Source organism: Musa acuminata, chromosome BXJ1-10 (assembly GCF_036884655.1).
Source record: "Musa acuminata AAA Group cultivar baxijiao chromosome BXJ1-10, Cavendish_Baxijiao_AAA, whole genome shotgun sequence".
Lineage (NCBI taxonomy): Eukaryota > Viridiplantae > Streptophyta > Magnoliopsida > Zingiberales > Musaceae > Musa > Musa acuminata.
The window spans coordinates 31,946,799-31,966,336 of NC_088336.1; the positions used below are offsets into that span (position 1 = coordinate 31,946,799).

Genomic DNA, 19,538 nt, shown 5'->3' on the forward strand with positions numbered 1-19,538 from the left:
GATATGTCAGTAAAATTGACCTTAAACACCTAAACTCAAACAAATACAGGCCTTTTTTTTGCTCCTGGTCACATCAGAACAAGAATAGCTTTGTTAGTGGACTATCATGTAGCAATCTTTTTCTCGCTCCTGTTGAGACATTTTCTTCCAACTTTGGCCCGATAACACACCCCATGCTCATCTCCTTTTGTTCCCATTTGATGCTCTCTGCACCTCAAACTGGGCCCACCCTTGTTCCCCATCATCCCTGCTGCGGGATCCATTGGACCCCACAAGATAAGCCCCGCATAATTCTCCCTCTTCTAGCTATCCTAACCAGAGAAAGTTCTACTAAAAATTAGTTCTGTGCTTCCTGATTGGATTTGTCTTTATGTCCTGAGCCTTACAAAAGTATTTATCTGACCTTGATCCATGGAGTCTATGTTTTCATGTCTAATTTTCTTCACCAAGAGACCTAAACTTCTATTTATCTTTTGCAGATAAACTTCACTGACTCTTTAGTCTACACTTTGACCATCCTTTTTGGCATAAGCAGGTTTAATTATACCAGTTATACTCAAGTACATCTAGCCAAAGCCTAAGTACTATTTATACTGACTCCATCAAAAAAAATATAATCAGGCTAAAACCAAACTTGAATTTAGTGTCAAGTGTTTTGGTTGGTGAGTTTAGTGATGACCGTGAACTCTCCTTGAAAAAGTTATCTCTGTAAACAGTATATTACAATCAGCCACAAGATAAGCACATAAGAAGAAGGCCAAGATCCTAATCGTACTTTCACAACTATATTTTCTTAATTATGTATGTCTACACATGCATTTTATTAATGGCTTATTTCCCCTGGAGTTATTTACACCCTATCCTTAATTCAAAAGAACACCAAGTCTGACAAAAAAGGTTACTGGTACCTCAAAATTTTTTATGTGCGCAACAATTTTCAAATGCGAAAACCTAACATTTTTGGGTGATTTTCTCATGAAAAACCGCTAAAAGAAACTCTCAAACATCGTATTTATGCTGAAGATTATAATTATCACACTATTGGCTGGACAGATCATTGCAGGTGATCTGAACTGATTTGGAGTGGCTTTCACTTCCCACATCCAACGTCGACGTTTATCTGCTTGGTCTTAGACTAAAGTGTCAAGCATGCATACTTTGCCAAAGAAACGAAGGCATCAAAAGAACATGCCATGAAGAGTTGTTAGACGGACCGGATTCAAGGTTCATTGCATGCATCCATCGCGTCAGGGGCAGCTTCAGATCCAATAATTGAGATGGACAATGCGATGGCGGTCACTCGATTGATGTGCTCATCAACAGGGTTGCCGATGGTGGCCAGTGGAATCCGGAGAAAGATTTGAGCTACATGATACAGAATGAGCACCAGGGTAGCTGTTGAACTGCAGGTGGAAGGGCCTCCTTTGTAGGGCGAATGTGTAACAGAGTTTTAGAAGTCTCCCTCAGCCTCTCCTTTCTTAGAGTATCTGATCTAATTGGCAACCAATTAACAGCAGCAATGGACCCAAGATTGCATACCTTCTTGGCCTCCTATGGGTTGATAAGATAAGGTGGACCATGATCCTCCTCTTCGAGCACTGTCACCAACAGCAGCATCAATAATTTTTTATGTGCTGGTAAGCACGGAACCAATGCTGCAGGTGCGTGGCCCATCATTCTACTGCCAATAGAGATCTGACAGAAGGTAGAATCATGTCATGTTACCAATCTTTCTTTTTCTGTATAAGACATCTGCACTCTACTCAACTGGATGCAAGGTGCTGCCAAATGCTATGTCAGCTTCTTGATCATTAGAATTTACCTCGAGTGTCCTGGCAGATACCAAGAAGTGCTGAACAAGAGACATCAACCGGTTTCATCGCGTTCAACAGATCAAGCCCCTTCAAGAATCTACCCTTATGCACTGCCATCTGCAGACAGCCGAAGATGGCCTTCTCCACTGATAGGCGATGGACATGAGCATGATGTCGGCAATGACCCACCTGGACTGCTCCACCATGGAGACTACAGTGGTGCCTCAAATGGTGCGCGGCCTCTGATGTCTTGAGTGGTAGCCTCAGTGTGGTTCACAGCATGGGGTTACATCGGGAGGTGGAAGCAGTCGGGGGTGAGGGAAGTGGTGGTAGGCCTCCATGGCGTCTCTTCAAATGACCTGCATTCGATTACAGTTTAGACCTTGGCACCAGAAAGAGTCAACAGTTTCAACAAAGAATGGATATGACCTCTCATCTCCAACTTGGCAATGTGCAGCTCGACCCCAAGTGCTTTACTTTCAATGATGGCCAATCGTACTTTCACATCATTTACCATTATTAGCATGCTTTCCCAGATCTTCTACCATTTGTTTGGTATAACAAAACCGTAAGTTCTTTTTCTTACACTGCCACTGGCTGAAGATTCCAGTAACAACTAGACGATGACAAATATGAATCCATTAATCATAGTAGATCCTACAGCTTCCAGCTCTTTAGCACCTCAATTTCTGGTAACTTGTCATGTAGAATCCATCAGATAAATAAGTAGAAAATGGCCAACAGTTGCCATCCAGAAAAACTAGATCTGGCACAAGCACCATAGGCAATTAGTTAGATGAGGCTCTAAAAATTGATAGCAGCCAGCATATGAGAATTAGCCGACAAAAGCGGGAAGAAGTTGAGAGCACTAACTTCTTGTTGGCATAGCCATGGACTCTGATGCCAGTCATCATTGGAATTGCTTCGACCTGTACAGGCATTGTGGGCAGGGATTGCAGTAGAAGGTTTCGGTTGCCATTCTCCAGAGAGTTTTATAAACAAGAGAGACAAATAACATGACATGAGTGGGACAATCATCTTCATAATCTCAGTCTCATTCTTAGGATATCCAAAGCGAAGCTTTCTAACTTATAAAATCTTCGCAAGCTATTCCTGGATTTGGCAAATAATGTCATCCAATAATCCCAATATTGAAATTGTGCAGTCCAAATAGAAAGCAAACACCGAAACTGTTTAGGTCTTTGTTGTCCAAAAAGGTACCAACACTAAATTTTCAATTTCCATCCAATTAGCCAAATAAAAGAAAGGCAAACCCAAGAAACTGGTGGATGCTGATTGTTGCACAAGAACAATCCAGTGGCTTGGTGCATTACAAAAGTGGAGGATGCCTTTACCTCCATTTCTCTCTATGCTCCTGCCTCCACAAGGCCCATGTCTCAAAAATGGCGGCAACTAGTGACATGATTGTGGTGAGGAGTTCATAGCTGAAATCTTCAGGAAGAAAATCATAGTTCAATCCTAGTAGAGGACAAATAAATACTGTAGGAGAAAACATGCTTGGTGTATTACAATTGGCATGCATTGTCACAGTGCTTGTCAGGCATTGCACTTGAGGAGAGTTGGATTCTTATATTAGCAAAATAAAAACACAGTCTTACATTAGCATGAAAGTATGCTCAATTCGTGCAGAGAAACATACCTTCCTGGTAGATCTGCACTTGAGGAGAGTTGAATTCTTATATTAGCAAAATAAAAATACAGTCTTACATTAGCATGAAAGTGTGCTCAATTCGTGCAGAGAAACACACCTTCCTGGTAGATCTGCACTTGAGGAGAGCTGAATTCTTATATTAGCAAAATAAAAATACAGTCTTACATTAGCATGAAAGTGTGCTCAATTCGTGCAGAGAAACATACCTTCCTGGTAGATCGGAAACTATCTAATCTGAAATTATGCTGTTACAAGAAGCAGGCACATTCCCCCGAGGTGGCCTGGAGGGAACGACCATAGAAGCGCTCCTGCATATGCAGGAGGAGCTGTAATATTACTTAAGCAGGGTAGAATTAGATACACAAAAAACACAAATTAGAAGAGGAGCTATAGGAGAGGTTACGAGGATGAGAAGCAAGATCTTTAAAGACAGAAGCAAAAGCATTAAAAATATAAAGGAAATAACTAAAAAGGGCCAAACAACCATTCAATAGCCTTAATTTAATTGAAACTAAATGGTCTATTGATTGATGGTTGACCTCCTATATACAGTTGCTACCTGTTGTACTTATCATCTAGGAAACCTGACAACGGGTATTTATTCTTTCTTCTCTCAACTGAACCTTTTTTTTTTCTAAATTATCTAAATTCTTTTAGAAATCCTTCAAACTGAATACATATGGAAAGAATTTATAGATACTTCATTTAGACTTCTGATCCAAATGTAAAATAGCCGAAAGAATATGATTAAAGTAAATACTAAAGTAACTAAAAAAAAAAACTAATTGTTTTCCTCATAGAACTCAAAATCACATCTAAACAAGGCTGAAATAGAATCAAGCATTGCGCTTCACTTATCTCAGTCTCTTATTTGGAATAGGCTGCATCAACATAAAATTCACAATTATGTATTAAAGCAACATCATCGACAACCAATAATATGAAGCCAAAAACTCTAAAACAGTCTCTTCAAAGCTAGACATCAAACCATGAGTTATGATCAACTCATAATATGTAAACCCCTCTTTTACGGCTTCCTCTTATATGCACAAGTTTGCAACAACTTGTTTTCCGCTGATAATAACTGTTGTCACATTTGTTATCGTTGGTCTCAGTACAATTCTTCACTACTCATCTGAAGTCCACAGCAGAAATGACAAATAGTCTAACTTAAGCCACTGCTTAATCCAAATGGTTATAGATACGCACATGAGAGCGAGAGGGAGGGGGGTATAAGCAAAAGTCAAGAATGACTAAGCTGAGGGGCAATAGGCAGAACAACCATCAATAATACGATATCTTATTTTCTTCTCTGATTGAGAGGGGTGGTAATGATGAGGATCAAAATAACATTTATCAAGTGACAAGACCTGTGATATAAGAAATGAATTAAGCATAACGTATCAAGTAGTCTTGAGAGGAAGTACCACAAAAATATTCTTCTACATTGTCCTGATGAACAAATTCCATGCAATTAGCATCCAGAAGTCGATTTCTTTTAAGTTCAACCAGAATTTTCTTTTATGTGAATACTTGAAACTGCAAAAGCATTCTTCATTTACCACTTAATTGAAACCAAAAAGCAATAAAATATCAGATTCATCTTATCATTTATTTGTCAATATGGTACAAACAAAACAACCAAATCCTAGCCTTCATATTCTAATTTTCAGTACAAGGTGAGTGCTCATCAGTACAAAAAATCAGCTCCCAAAGTGCACTAACTGAATTTTAAAGTCCTGCAAATCCACATTCATTCTCTTTACTCATAATGTCAATAATTCCCTTTTAAATGAGATTGGAAAACTTTGCATCAGCAGAGGTTGGTTGACTAAACTGGTTGAACAAATTGATCAGCCTTGAGTAAGCGAGCTAAGCTTGAAGGTGTCTTGGATATTTTAAATGAGATTTTGACTGTATGCTTTTGGTTTTCCCTCTTGCGACCTAATTCTTTTTGCAGTCACTTCTCACATCAATGCATCACACTTAAGCTAATGGACAATCTTCCATGAATGATGGCCACCAGAAAATTGGAAGGAAGCATCCCTCCAAAGCAAATCAAAATGCACCATTTCACCATTTTTTTTTCTACCCTTATTTTCATCGACTGCCATCAGCAAAAGCTCTTTCTAAGTGTCCTTGTGGAAAAACATCAAGTCTGTATCATTCCAACAACTAGTAAGCATGCCACATGCCATGTTTCGTAAATCCTTATTTGTAAAAATATATTGATACTAATTCTGATTGTGTATTCTGCATCAAACATGGAAGGAATAATAAGAATAAAAGAACATATCAATATGCAGAAAGGAACTAAACATGTTTACAAGTGCAGAGCACTATGGTTTCAATATTTTCAATATATAATATTAGCTAAAAGCATAAAAGTAAAAATAAACAACTACACATGGATCAACCTACTCGAAAAGTGAAAATTTTAAGACTAGTGACCTAAAAAAGTCTCCAAAATCTACGAAGTGTTGGAGAAATTACGTTTCCCGACAACAAAGTAAACTTGATCGAGACAGTCATTTCTTTTCATGAACATGGCTCCAGACTGCACGGAGGAGAACTGACTAATTTTTAGTAGAATCTGCAAGGCAAGAGAAAAGGGAATAACATATGAGCAGGGGAGAAGGATGCCACGAACCAACACGCACGGTGGAGAGAATCAAGGAGATGAGAAGGATCGCAAACCCTAGGCTAGCCCTAGCCATGGCCGCCGCAGACGGAGCTGCGAGTTGTACAACACGTTGTGATTTGTTCCAAAATGATACGGAAGAGCACACGATTAGTAGGAGTTCCATCAGGAGCTCCCTTTGGTCGTGTAGGGTAGGATCAGCAGAGCATTAATCATAAAAGCGACGATACGAAGAGATGGACATGAGACCAAACCCGGAAGAACAAATCCCTAATCCGTGACGTTGGCTCCGATCGGAGACCGTCGGAGGTTAGAGAGGGTAAAGGTAGTTGGCAGCAAAGCGGAGTGTTCCATTGATAACGTCCGAGGAGAGGTCGAGGTAATGAACGTAGCCATCGAGGGCAGAGGAGAGGCGAAGGTCACCATCGGGTTCGGTGGTGTCGCAGCCGAAATCGCCGGAGAAGGTGGAGACTGCGGAGCTCAGGTGTCGTCAACATATCTCGCTTCTCCTAACGGATCCCCCGTTCGCGGCCTCGGTTGAATGCTTTACGATCCGTGCAGAAACGCGCCACTAGCATTTCGAAATTAATGAATGAAGCCGTTATTTTCTAGTCATATATTTGATGGAAATAAACAAAATAAATTAAATATACGAAAACTGTGTGTCTTGAGTTGACGTCATTATTCCTTTCAAATAATAATAATATTTAAAAACACATTGTACGAAAAATATATATAATCCGAATTGCATATGTGCATATGATAACTTTTTGAAAAGAGCAAAGCGAGAGGCAGCACCGTCCCTGCTATACGAACGCCCCATCCAGCCCTGTGCCACCCGGGGGGTTCCAGGGTGCTAAGATGGTTGACATTTTGCTCCGCTCACGACGGTCGTCGCGCCACGCAAGAACAGGCCAAAACGGATCAAAATTGGCCATTTTTTGCTGCGCAAGCGAGCGGCGGACAACGAGCGAAGAGAGAGGCAGCACCGTCCCTGCTATACGAAAGCCCCATCTAGCCCTGTGCCACCCGGAGGGTTCCAGCGTGCTGAGATGGTTGATATTTTGCTCCGCTCATGACGATCGTCGCGCCACGCAAGAACAAGCCAAAAACAACCTAAAACAGCCCAAAAACGATAGAAATAGAAAGTGACTGTTTGAGATTTATGAAAGAGATATAATAAAAAAAAAATATAAAAATATTTTTGGGACAATCGCCCGAATATAAATATAAATATATATTATAATCTTAGATACAGCATTTACTTAACCATTTAAGTGTATGATCACATATTTATGTGACGGACTCAGACTCGAACTTGGGTTCGACACAGCATGTTATCTTCACTCTTATTCCCGAGCCACATGGCCTTCCTCTTTTTATCTCCACACTATAAACGTGATGCTTCGAACACATCCTCTCTTCTCTCCCCTGTTCAGCTCCTACCGAGGCCTTCGTGATGCCCTTACAAACACTAATCTCATCAAGAGCTCCATCAGATCCTAATCCCCCCGCAGCCGCAGCCGCAGCCGCATCCGCTCCGTGTCCTCTCTCATCAAGGTCGGCTGCCAGGAGCCCGTCATGGTCCTCCGCGTCAACCGCGACAAGGGCTACATCGATCTCTCCTAGCGCCGTGTCTCCGAGGAGGACATACAGGCATGCGAAGAGCGCTACACCAAGAGCAAGCTCATCCGCTCCATCATGCGCCACGTCCCCGAGACACTCGACATCGACCTCGAGGAGCTGTACATCCACATCGGCTGGCCTGTCTATCGCAAGTACGGCCACGCTTTCGAGGTATCACTCGGCTGAACAGGCCGTTCGATTCGAATTTCTTTGTCGATTTCTTCCTCAGTCTGATAAAGATTTGGTCTTTTAATGATCTTCTATAGGCGTTCAAGATAATCGTGACGGATCCAGACTGTTCTTGATTCCCTGACTCGGCAAGTGAAGGAAGTTGGGCCTGATGGGCAGGAGGTCCGTTTCTTGGTACTTTTGTTGTTATGATCTGTCTTGTTGAGTTAATCATGATGGACGCAGGTGACTAAGGTAGTGCCTGCAGTGACACCTGAAGTGAAGGATGCATTGGTCAAGAATATTAGGAGAAGGATGACACAGCAGCCACTAAAGATACGTGCCGACATCGAGATGAAGTGTTTCCAATTCGATGGAGTTCTTCATATTAAGGTACCGATAATTATCTTTAACCAAATTTCTTATTTTTCACATTCTCCCGTACATTATTTTTGTGCTACGGAATAAGGCGTATAATGATGAAGTTATATTTTAAACAATGCTTTGCAGGAAGTCATGAGGAAAGCTGAAGCTGCAGGAAATGATGATTGTCCTGTGAAAATCAAGCTAGTTGCCCCTCCGCTCTATGTCCTTACCACACAGACTCTTGATAAGGTACATGAGACTCATTGCTCCTTGTAATCTAACTCGAATAATCCTCTACGTAAATACGTAAATTGCAGCATTGTGTAGACAGTCTCATACAACATATTATTCCATTTGTTTTCTCAGTGTACAATTGCAGCCCGTTGAGCTTCCATTTACACGGAGCTTCCCTTCATTATGTGGTTTCTTATGCTGAAAGCTTTTGTTTATGGGGTTTCTCTTAGATATTTAAAATAATATTATACATTATAATATTTTTCTATAACTTTACGTTTGCCATATGACACTTCTTTTTTCAAGATTTGACATGTATGTATCAAGTTGTATCAGTAGGTGGTGTCTATCCTTAATAGTTTGCAATCTAATTGTTTTATCCAAGTTAATCAGGTTGTTAAGTTTTATGATTCATTATTCCTTGCTTTTGATATATTTTCATACCGACAAGATTCATTTTATTATATATAGAATGTAGATACCTCTTACTGTATGTGTCTAAATACTTTAGTGCTAAAAGTTTAGTTAGGGAAACTAATATCCTCTGTCCGCTGACCTTACAATTTCTTTGAACATAGCAGTAAATGCCAAATGTTCTTGAAATGGATGTTTCAGGAACCTAGTCCCTGTCTCTTATGTTGCCTTTTCTTTTGTCTGGAAACCTCAGGAATGACTCAAATTGTTTGGGTTCAGAATAATGATGAATTATGGGAAATTAAGAAGACATAAAATTGTTGGTTGCTTTTGAATGAAAAATTGCATATGTTTTGAAAATATGCTAGAAATTGTTACTACTGGTAGGTGTTTTTCCATGCTTGCCATCAGCATATCAAAGACTAGTTGCTCTCTTGTCACTAGATATTCTGAATCCTTCCCATCAGCATGTGTTCGAGATTTCATAAAGTCCAACCTTGCAGGAGAACTAAAAAGAAGGTTTAAGAACGTAGTTGTAATAGAATGGAGCAAAGATATCCCACTGTAAGTTTGTTTTCAATGACATCATGATATTTCTGAATCAATATAATTGAAAAATTGAAACCGTTAAACTGAATTTATATATCATATGAATTGTTCAAATTTGATCTGTATCTGTTTTAAGTCTAACTTCTTGTAGGTCCATGCCTTCCATCTAAATATGTTTGATATGCACAGTCCTGTTACCCATATTAATCTGTTATCACCAGTTCCTACATCAATGCTATCAATTGAATCTGGAATGTGAGGGAGTATGTTTTGCTATATACATGTTTGATCTCTAAGCAGACACATCTGATTCTAGAGGAAGTTCTATCCGAAATCTCACTAATAAGTTAAATATGTGTATCATATGCTGCTTCCCTTAGGGCTTTGAGACTAATGGTTCTCTGGTGGATAATCTCTGTGTTTTCTTCTCAGTTCTATTGGTATAGAGTTTGTTATTATTTGCACTTCTTATATGAGCTCAAGTTGTTGTTAACATTTTTTAACAATGACATGGGAATTTGGATGAGTCATTGTTAACTTTGTTTATGCTTCAACTCTGCTCTTGTATGCTATTATAAATGCACAGTGACTTCTCACGAATCTTCATTTAATTCCTTAAAGAAAATCTGATCTATGGAGATCAAGTCATGATTTCTTATGCTTTATCAGGTATATATTTAGTAGGTCGGTATACTGTGAATTTTTTGAATTTCTCTTACTATGCTGTGTAGTTCAATTTTCTTGGTAGTTCTGTATTGCAATTCTCTTTGTAAAGGATAACAAAGGAAAACATCCACTGTCAATAATGTTAGCTTCGTTGTTCTGGTTTTTGTCCAAGTTATTAAGTTGTCTAATTGTTCAATTGGGTTATAATCTTGAGTCAAAGCTAATAGGAATTAAATATATTTGTTCTATTTTATTTTAGTCCAGTTTTTTAAGAATGAATTAGGAAGGTTCTGAAACCAGTCAGGTTTGGTTAACTTATTGGATCTGATTGCAACCTGTTCCTAGTTAACCTTTTCTAAATGTTTGTCAGAACGTCCGTATCATAAGGGTTGATATAATATAGCTTTGGGCTTCTCCTCTTCATTGGGATGATCCAATTATTTTGGATGAACTCACTAGTATCAATATCTGACACGATATCACAAAACCATTTCATGATGTTAATCTGAATTCTGGGTGGCGTCCCAGGTGAGTGAACGCAGATGGCACGCTATTCGCTAAGCACATGCCAAAACTACATTCTGCTAACAAGGAGGTTGATGGTGATGAAGGTAGCGAAGAGGAGGAAGATACAGGAATGGGAGAAATGGATGTGGAGAACTCTGGTGTTGGCATGGCGGATTGAAGACATCATTGAGCGGATTAAGTTGGATGGTTTTGTATCGAGCGTACTAATATAGATAACTGTATACTATGTTAAGCTATGTCTAATTATTGGAACAGCAAGCGACATCATCTTCTTTTCTTCATATGGCTGATGCTTGGATAGTTGTGTTTTCATCAATTTGCAGATGGACATTCTTTTTGGGCTATTGAAGAATGAATCATATGGATCCATTGGTGCAGTTTGACTGCAATTGTTCTACATGGAGAGGCTCCACTTGCCAGTTCCTCTATGTTCATATTATACAGTGTACGAGTGCAATATTGCCTAAAATCACCAAGAACTATGATCCAAAATCATCTTTATTTTTTCTGCTGGTGTAGAACCTGTGTAAATTTTTTGAAGTACCATGTTCCTCCCAACAAAAAGAAGAGGAATTATCCTGTGTACGTTCAGAGCTTGTAAGCCTAACACTGATGTCTTTTCTTATGAGATTGCAGTTGAATGGATTACAGAAAGGAAAAAAGCAAATGTTGTTTTGTAGTTGGCATTACTGTGCATATGTGCTTTCACCTGAATCGAGGATTAACAAGCAGTTTATGCCTGGACGAAGGCAATGCCAAACTTGAATGAACAACTTCGCAGGTGAATTCTTTTAAAGTGCAACTTGATTGATTGATTGATTGATTGATTATATCACCAGGGTGAGGATCCTCTTCCATAGCTGAAAGAAACAAGGTGATTGCTCCAAATGCTATTCTCCAAGAGTGGGTGCATCCCCACTTTTTCCAGAGAGATGACCATATACTAGCTTTTGTAACTTAGCATATTATATATATATATCAACAACTACAAGCATCAAAATAGTTGGCTTTGCTCGACAACCACCGCTTTTAGTTGCTGTAAGTGAAGAAAATGTTGACCAAATCTGAGACTAATAAGATGAGAATGAATACTAGCAAATGATATAACAGCTACAGCCTTGTTGTGGTGGATGAACAAGGATGGCATCTAAACGCAACCGAGGTAGACAATTGGCATCTCAACAATGTCTACATCATCGATATCAAAAGCTGCATTATGGAAATTCTCCATCCATAATATGTTAAGCAACCATGTCTTGTCATGTGGCCATCATGCATCTCTTTCAGCAAACATGGCAGATCGCACGCCAATTGGTGGAGCCAACATGCCGGAAACACACACTCGCCAACCATGTCCTTCTCCTTGTCCCTTGAGGCGTTCAACATTTACTGCGCTACTCGCGCCCTTCTCCACCACCGTCCTTTACGTAGTTTCTGCTGTCTCTTTGCATGTCTACTCTTCACATGGCCGCAACAGGAGAAGGTCACCAAAGCAGATGAGATTTGTGGATCGGGTGTGTGGAGATGATCATGATTAGCAATCATGCCAACATTGATTCCAAGCCAAGGGAGGAGGAAGTCAGCTCCTGATCCAAAGCTTTCGTCTATGGAGTCGAGAGAACGATAAAGGACTCGCCATCCAACTGGGTAGGGGGGATGCTTTGAGGTCAAGAAGCTCTCGAGTGCTAGAGAACAAAGTGCTCGTTGGCCAGCCAGTACAAAAGGTCAGCCTTAGTTCGTCCTCTGCCTCCTCCATCGATGCAATGATGAGCACGCGTTCATATTTCTCGAATAGAATACCGAGCTGCTAAAGCTTAGTAGGGATGGGGACAAAGGCATGCAGGCATGGGGAGACTTGTCACCACTCGACGGTCTCTCTCTCTCTCTCTCTCTCTCTCTCTCTCTCTCTTATATATATGTATATATCATTAGCTTTCACTAATCTGTGTTTAGGCTTCAATTTGGGACGTGTAGGGGTTCTTCTGGAAGAGTGCTGTGCTTTTCTAGGGTTAGAAACTTAATAGAAAGGCAGCATCAGAATCACATGTTTCAAGGAATGTCATCATGATCAAAACAATCATTCTCTCCTCAAACATATTATGTATACATGATCTGGAATCAGCAGCAATGGCCGATGAGTGATGATGACTCGCGCATGATGCATGCATGACGTGCGAAGGCACACCACCAGTTTGTAGCTCGAAACAAGCATGAAAACAGATGGAAATGGGAAGAAGGAGAAGAAGAAGAAGAAGAAGAAGAAGAGGAAGAAGAGGACGAGTAGGAGAAGGGCATGGGGATGGAACGAAGAACACACACAAGTCTTTGATGGGGTCAGCGTTGACACCATCCATTAATCGCCAGTGTTCTTTTCTTCCCCACGCGGATTCCCACCATGCTTTCTTTTTCCTTCTCAGCTTTGCTTTGATCGGTCACACGTGCGTCGACATGAAGTCACTGTGGATGAGGAGCTTCCTGCAATCTTCATCACAAGTCCTCCTAAAGAAGCTCTTGGGGATTTTGTGATTGCTGCGAAGTGCTGCAACCCTAATTCACCTTCCTCCTCTTCTGAGGACATTCTATATTACTGTGAATATGGATGAAATACAAAAGAAATGAAAGAGACCTGTACGTAAATAATATATAAAGAAATCTAAATAGAAATAATAATTGAAGAAAGAACTCAAATAAGAGGAGTTATTGTATCTACTTTTAGAGCTAAACCCCTAATAATTTCGATACTTTACGACTTGATATTTATAGAAATTGAATGTAACCAAACCTAATTTTTTGTATGCAAATGATCAACATTATTTTACCAATTTCAAATCACTGTTTACCTTAATAATCCATGTATTCTTAAATAAATATAATTGTAAAAAAAAAATTCTGAGACATATATTGTCATCTTAAAAATTACACATTTTTGACTACTTTGGAGAAAGAAGGGCAAGACAAGATATGAGCCTTAATCTAGTATAGTCAATTCATATATATACTTTCATTATTATTGAATTGACATTGTTCTTAGAATGTTATATGTCTTTCTTTCTCTAGATTGACTTATATCATTTTTTTTATAGGTGAAAAATGAAAAGAACCATTTAGTTATTACGTACCGAAGAGAAAAAAACAACAATTACAGAATAAAAAAAAGAGGCAAACCAATTCATTTGTCAGTTAATTTGGATGAATAAGATAAAGACATATTAATGAGGAGATCTAATGTGAAAATGACTGATTGGTTGAACCTTCCTCATTTGTCTGTTCATTTGCTTCATGTCAAACCTTCCTCACTTTGGCCATTTCTTGAAGAAAGGTGCTTAAGATATCATTATACTGAAAAAAACAAACATTTCTTGGACACATCTAATAAGTGAATTAAGTAAAGGTTTACAAAATTGACTTGGTATTGTTTGACACACTTCATGTTTCATAATGACTTCAAATCTCTTTACATGCTTCTTACAATTTGATTGTCTGAGTAGGTTATTGGAGTGATGAATGGGTCAGTGGTGCTCAACATGTCTGTTTTGGACATAGTGTACATGTGGGTCAAACTACACAGAAAATGGTACATGGATGGACCTAAGATGTACATTGTTGTTGTGGACAAGTCATTTGCAGGTGTAGATCCTAATAATTCAAGTCTTTTGTGTGCATTTGGATTCACAAAGAGTTAGAAAGTGAATGGATGGAAGATAAACATCCATGTGATCAGCATCAAAATGGATGGGGTTTCACATGATCTTGTTGTTCTTGTGAATCCAGTGGATGCCAGTCTTATTGGATTGTCAAATCAGAGTTCAAGGCTTACTTTTTCCTAAACTCTTTCATGCAAAGATGGATAAACCAAGATGGAGGAAGAGGCAACTTCAAAAGAAACTTTGTATGTTTTGTTTCAAACACCCATGGGGTTTCACAACATTCTCTACTTTTTCTGGATGCAGTTCTTGCAACCTGCAGGACTTTGCAGCTCAAAATCTGTGACTGGAGTCCCTACAGCTCACGAAAAGAAGGCAGAAGACAGCAAGGGAAGGGGGGGGGGGAGGCACAGGTTGGGAGAGGAATATTGGCATGAACAGATGAAGACAAACAGGAAGAGTGCAGCTTCCAAGAAAGAGTTAAAAGGAAAGGAGAGTATATGGTTGGGAAAGTGCCTCCTGGAGAGGACAAAGATATTGAGCAAGGTACGGCACTCAGAAACCAGTAGCTTTTTCTTCCTCGATGCCTCGCCTGTAGCTCAGCATTTGAGGACTTTTTGTTTGTGCAGTCAAGGGAATGACAGAAAGCATACAGAAATCAAGGGAGTTTGCTGGCCTTCTGCATCAGTTTTGGTGCATGGTGCTGCAATATTATATTGCAATTGTTTGCTCACAGTTTATGCTGTTGAGGAGAATGCTGAAGCAGCTTTGCCCACCCAAATTTCTATCAATGATCAAGGCATGGTAAAAGTTCTTGATGAGAAGGATTTGGCATCTGATAAATTGCTGAAGCTGTGATCATAAATAAGAAACCAGGATGAAGCTTGCATGCTCTTTTTTGGCTAATCTCAACCCAATTCATCTGCTGCTTCTGTCAATGACATTGGTTTGTTCTTGTTGTCTACAATTCAGCCATTAGCATGTGTAACATCTTGATTTGGCTTTTAATTAGTACCTAAGTTGCCATTCACCTCCAAAATTAAAATTTGTTGTTTTTGAGTGTTTGATCAGTGTGATAATTGGCATGTCAAGGTAGGCAAGCTAGAGGTAAAAATGACTTCAATCTTTAAGCATTCCAAAGGATGAGGTAGTCTTGGCAAGTTCATGTTCTAATAGTAAAACCATAAATGATTTGCTCATCCTCTGTGTATGTACTACCATTTTGGCATTGTAATAGTTAGACATAAGTACTATACAGTACAAAAGGACACCAATCTATAGGATTCATCTTCTGTTGGTACCTTTCACTGGCTACCAAACAATTTACCATTTGCTTTGCAGTATATGATGAGGATTAGTAATGACTCAAAATACCTAACAAATGTTTAGATTCAACACAAAATTGAGTGCTGAGGTCCATTCTTAAACCATTCTTTGTGGCCTGAATTCTCAGTACCACCTTTTGTTTGCCCCCACTTTATGACAAAAGCAAAAGCAAGGGAGGAAAAAGAAAGGAGGGTAAAACAAAAGGGGAGCAAAAAATACTAAAGAAAGGAGGAGGAAAAGAAGGAAGGAAAACAAACAGAGTGACTTCTTCTTACCCCTCACTCTCGAAGTAGTCAGATAATTAGATTCCTCTTAATAGAGGACCTTTGCTTTCTTCTCCAAATCTCATCCATAGAAACAAAAGAAGCAAAGCTGCTTCTAAAAGGTTGACTCGGGGTTGCAGGAGGAGGCTGTCTGACGAAGCAAGCGAGGCCAAGAATAGAGGCATGAATAGAGGATTGTTTCAGAACTCTGTGGTGCAACAGATGATGGGAGGAAGCTCTGGCTGTAGGAGCTTGAACAGCATAAGGCCACCTCCTGACCAGACCTTCCCTCTCCTGCCCTCCTCTTCCTCCTCTTCATCTCCTTCGGTCTACGCTCAGTTCCCTCAACCCTCCGCTATGCTTCCAATCACCCCTTTGCCCGACAGCCAAGAGCTACCAGAATCATGGAGTCAGCTATTGCTGTAACTCTCTCTCTTTCTCTCTCAGTATCATGATTTCTTGGTTTCAGAAGGATTCTTTGGATTATATGATGAGATGCACTTGTTACAAATCAAGATTTTGCTGCTTCTTTCTTTCTTACGACTTCCGATTCTCCTGATATTTTATGCTTATCTAACACTTGCCACTGATCCCTGGAATTTTCTTGGATCTCGACCATACTGATTCCCTGAAAATGTCCCAGGGGAGGATGTTGGGGGGAAGAGGAGAAGTATGGGTTGACGCCTCTCCAGACTAGAAAGATAGAGACCTGGGAAGACCAGTTACTGTACCCATCAGCAGCTGCTCATGTTGCTGATGTGAAGCGAGAGTACTCCGGAAGCGGTTACCTCCATGGCCATGGGAACGAAGAAGAGGCCAAAGCATCTAAAGCTCCATGGAGCCAAATTATGCCAGCTTCCTCTCCTAGATCTTGCATCACCACTAGTTTCAGCAGGAACATGCTGGACTTCTCGAACAAGCAGCCAGGAAGAATGCATCATCAGCCGGACAACTCATCTGTGGTGAGAAGTACACGTCTAATCCCTTGTTCTTGCTCCATCTTGGATATATCACTCACAACAAGAGCTTTTCTCATTTTGGTTTGATTTTTTGTCGATCTTGAATGTATCGATCTCCCTGCGCACTTTAATTACTCTTCGAGAGTTCATCGGGATGGACTTAATTATACGAGACTTAACATGCTTTAATTGCTGCTTGATTCCATTCTCAAGTGCAACAGCACAGCAGCTGGTGCAGCTCTCAAGAAGGCCAGGGTTCAGGGAGCCTCTTCAGCTCATTCTGCTTTCAAGGTTGGCACCACTGCCTTGTACTACTTTAGTAGACATGTATTCTAATGTTGGGAAGGAAACTACGAATCACTTTCCAAAGTTGAAAGCAAGACTTTTATCAGGGAAGAAAAATTGACCTTTTATTTCCATGCCGCCTGCATTCAGGTGAGGAAGGAGAAGTTAGGGGACAGAATAACTGCACTTCATCAGATAGTTTCTCCTTTCGGGAAGGTATCTATCGATCTATCTATCTATCAATCTATCACCACAACTATTTCATACGGTCTTCTTAGAATTTGATGGGGTGTGCAGTGTTCTGCTATGTTTTATGAGAGCTCTTGCAGTAGTACTTGAAGTTACAAATCTATGCATGATCTCCATTTCTTTTGCTTTGGTGTTCTGACATGAGCTCCTTTTCCAGACTGACACTGCCTCCGTCTTGCTAGAAGCCATTGGCTACATCAGATTCCTCCAGAGTCAAGTCGAGGTCAAACCTCTCTCTCTCTCTATCTCTATCTCTGTCTCTCTATGCGCATATGTGTCTGATGAAAGGCAAAAGTGAGAGGAGGGATGGGATGGGGTGGGTGGGTTAAGAGAGCACGCAGTAAAAGCTGGTGGCAGAACAGGGCGTTGTTGTATGCAGTATCTTTTAGTTATTGGTGTCTTGTATTGCCAGTTTACGAGAGATTATTCTCTCCGGTCTCTTTCTCACTGACACCCATTCCTTTCTCTCGTGTAGGCTCTGAGCTCCCCGTACTTGAGCAGTGCATCAGCCAACACGAAGCAGCAGCCTGTAAGTTACACGCTCTCTCTCTCTCTCTTTCACTCTCTCTCTCTCAGTGAGAAGAATACTCCATCCATCAACCTTCTCAAACGAGAAGGAAGAGATATCCCATCAGCGCTTCGTATTTACTTCCTGTTCCGATAACATCCTTTATCTCCATGTAGAACCGACATGATTATTAGTTATTGCTTTTCATCTTGTGGTATGCTCTCTCTTTGGATGTTCTACTGAGTGAAAACTGCATTCACTGAGGGGTAATCATCGTATTTTCAATATGCTGGAAGAAACTTTGTGCTTGCACAAAGAGAAATGACACCATTAAACAATATGCTGTGGACTTTGAATCGATGCATATCAATCACATAGACTTTCACCTTCATGTAATTTATACGTAAGAACTCCATTTACTTTGACCTCCCTACACACTTACCATGTCGAACCTGACCCCACGATTGAAGAGACTGCTAAGTTTCTGTTCCTTGGGCAGCAGCTGCTCAATTCAAGTGGCAGCAAGAAGAGAGGACCACCTGACCAGGTACCTTGCTTACCTTCAAAGCTTTCACCTCACCTGATCTCTCGTCGTTCGTGCCAATGAATGATGCACGCATAGAAATGATTGGCTTCGGAAAGAGTGATTACTTCCCTTGCAATGTTCCTAGCATCAGGAAGGCAATGATGAGGTGAAGAAGGACCTGCGGAGTAGAGGACTTTGCCTTGTTCCAGTCTCCTTCTTCCTGCATGTGGGAACCGATACCGGCGCAGATTTCTGGCCTCCAGCTCTCCATGGGGCCTTCTGATGCCCACCATGAGTTCTCAGCATGCTTAGGGTTCTACAGTTGATGTGCATATCATCATTAGCAGTCACTCTGCTAAACACCACTGAAGGCTGATTGCTCATGATAGTATGCATCACAGATACAGGAACACCAAGTGTGCTAAGGACCACGAAAAAGCTTGTAATAATAAGAGACAAGAATGCTTCTTGGGGAAGTCCCATCTCACTCTAGTGGTGATCATTAGCTTCTGTTCCATACACTGCAAAGATGTGGCTGGATATTAGGGTTTAGATGGTCTTGAGTTAACTAGTACACTGATGAGTAAGGTACTCTTGTGCCAAATCATATATATCTGGTTGATGTAATCTTCACTGAGGAAGCTTGATGTAGGCATCAAACCATTTTCTTCTAACAAGGGGAAGAGAGAGAATGAGGTATCATTTCCAATCTGAAGTCATGTGCAATGTTAAGATAGCATCTGGATGCCATGTAGACCCTGCTGGTCCATCTTCAGAATAAGGGGGGGAGTTTTCAGGATGAGCAAGAACATCATTAGCCTTGAAACATTTCATTCCCATGACATTGGTAAAAGGAAGTGAAGAGTCAATGCTTGAGCTGTCATCAGAGTCTAATGATTCTTCCAAGTAGGATTTACCATGCACTGATCCAGTCAACTCGGATTTGACCAGCTTTGCCAATCTTTTATATACAATGTTATGCCTCCCAACACATTAACAAAAATTTGATCATCCTCAGTCCCTGTATTCTGCATTTTTAATGATAAATAACTTTTATTTTAAGAGTTAGTTATTGATTTCATATGATGATCTCTCTTGGT

The 19,538-nt window shown here is 40.3% G+C and overlaps 1 protein-coding gene and 1 pseudogene across 2 annotated transcripts; both read left to right on the plus strand.

The window, feature by feature from the left end:
* The first annotated feature begins 6,509 nt into the window (after positions 1–6,509).
* Positions 6,510–11,303, plus strand: LOC135594839 (eukaryotic translation initiation factor 2 subunit alpha homolog; annotated as a pseudogene).
* A 4,612-nt stretch (positions 11,304–15,915) lies between these two features.
* On the plus strand, positions 15,916–19,506 carry LOC103969279 (transcription factor bHLH68). Of its 2 annotated transcripts, none has more exons than XM_009382773.3 (8): positions 15,916–16,333; positions 16,555–16,873; positions 17,084–17,161; positions 17,306–17,371; positions 17,562–17,627; positions 17,880–17,933; positions 18,412–18,459; positions 18,584–19,506. In XM_009382773.3, the coding sequence occupies exons 1-8, from the start codon at positions 16,095–16,097 to the stop codon at positions 18,719–18,721; spliced, it is 1,008 nt and encodes a 335-aa protein (XP_009381048.2). In that variant the 5' UTR covers positions 15,916–16,094; the 3' UTR covers positions 18,722–19,506. The 2 variants fall into 2 exon arrangements, with proteins under 2 accessions (XP_009381048.2, XP_009381049.2); XM_009382774.3 differs by having other exon boundaries at positions 15,917–16,333; positions 18,415–18,459.
* The last annotated feature ends 32 nt before the right edge of the window (positions 19,507–19,538 follow it).

What these genes read in the sequence shown, in the direction of transcription:
- LOC103969279 (XM_009382773.3), top strand. Translation starts at nt 16,095, where the DNA reads ATGAATAGAGGATTGTTTCAGAACTCTGTGGTGCAACAGATGATGGGA. An exon ending in CAGCTCATTCTGCTTTCAAG is followed by an intron (nt 17,162 to 17,305) that starts GTTGGCACCACT and finishes GCCTGCATTCAG; the next exon opens with GTGAGGAAGGAGAAGTTAGG. An exon ending in AGAGAGGACCACCTGACCAG is followed by an intron (nt 18,460 to 18,583) that starts GTACCTTGCTTA and finishes CAATGTTCCTAG; the next exon opens with CATCAGGAAGGCAATGATGA.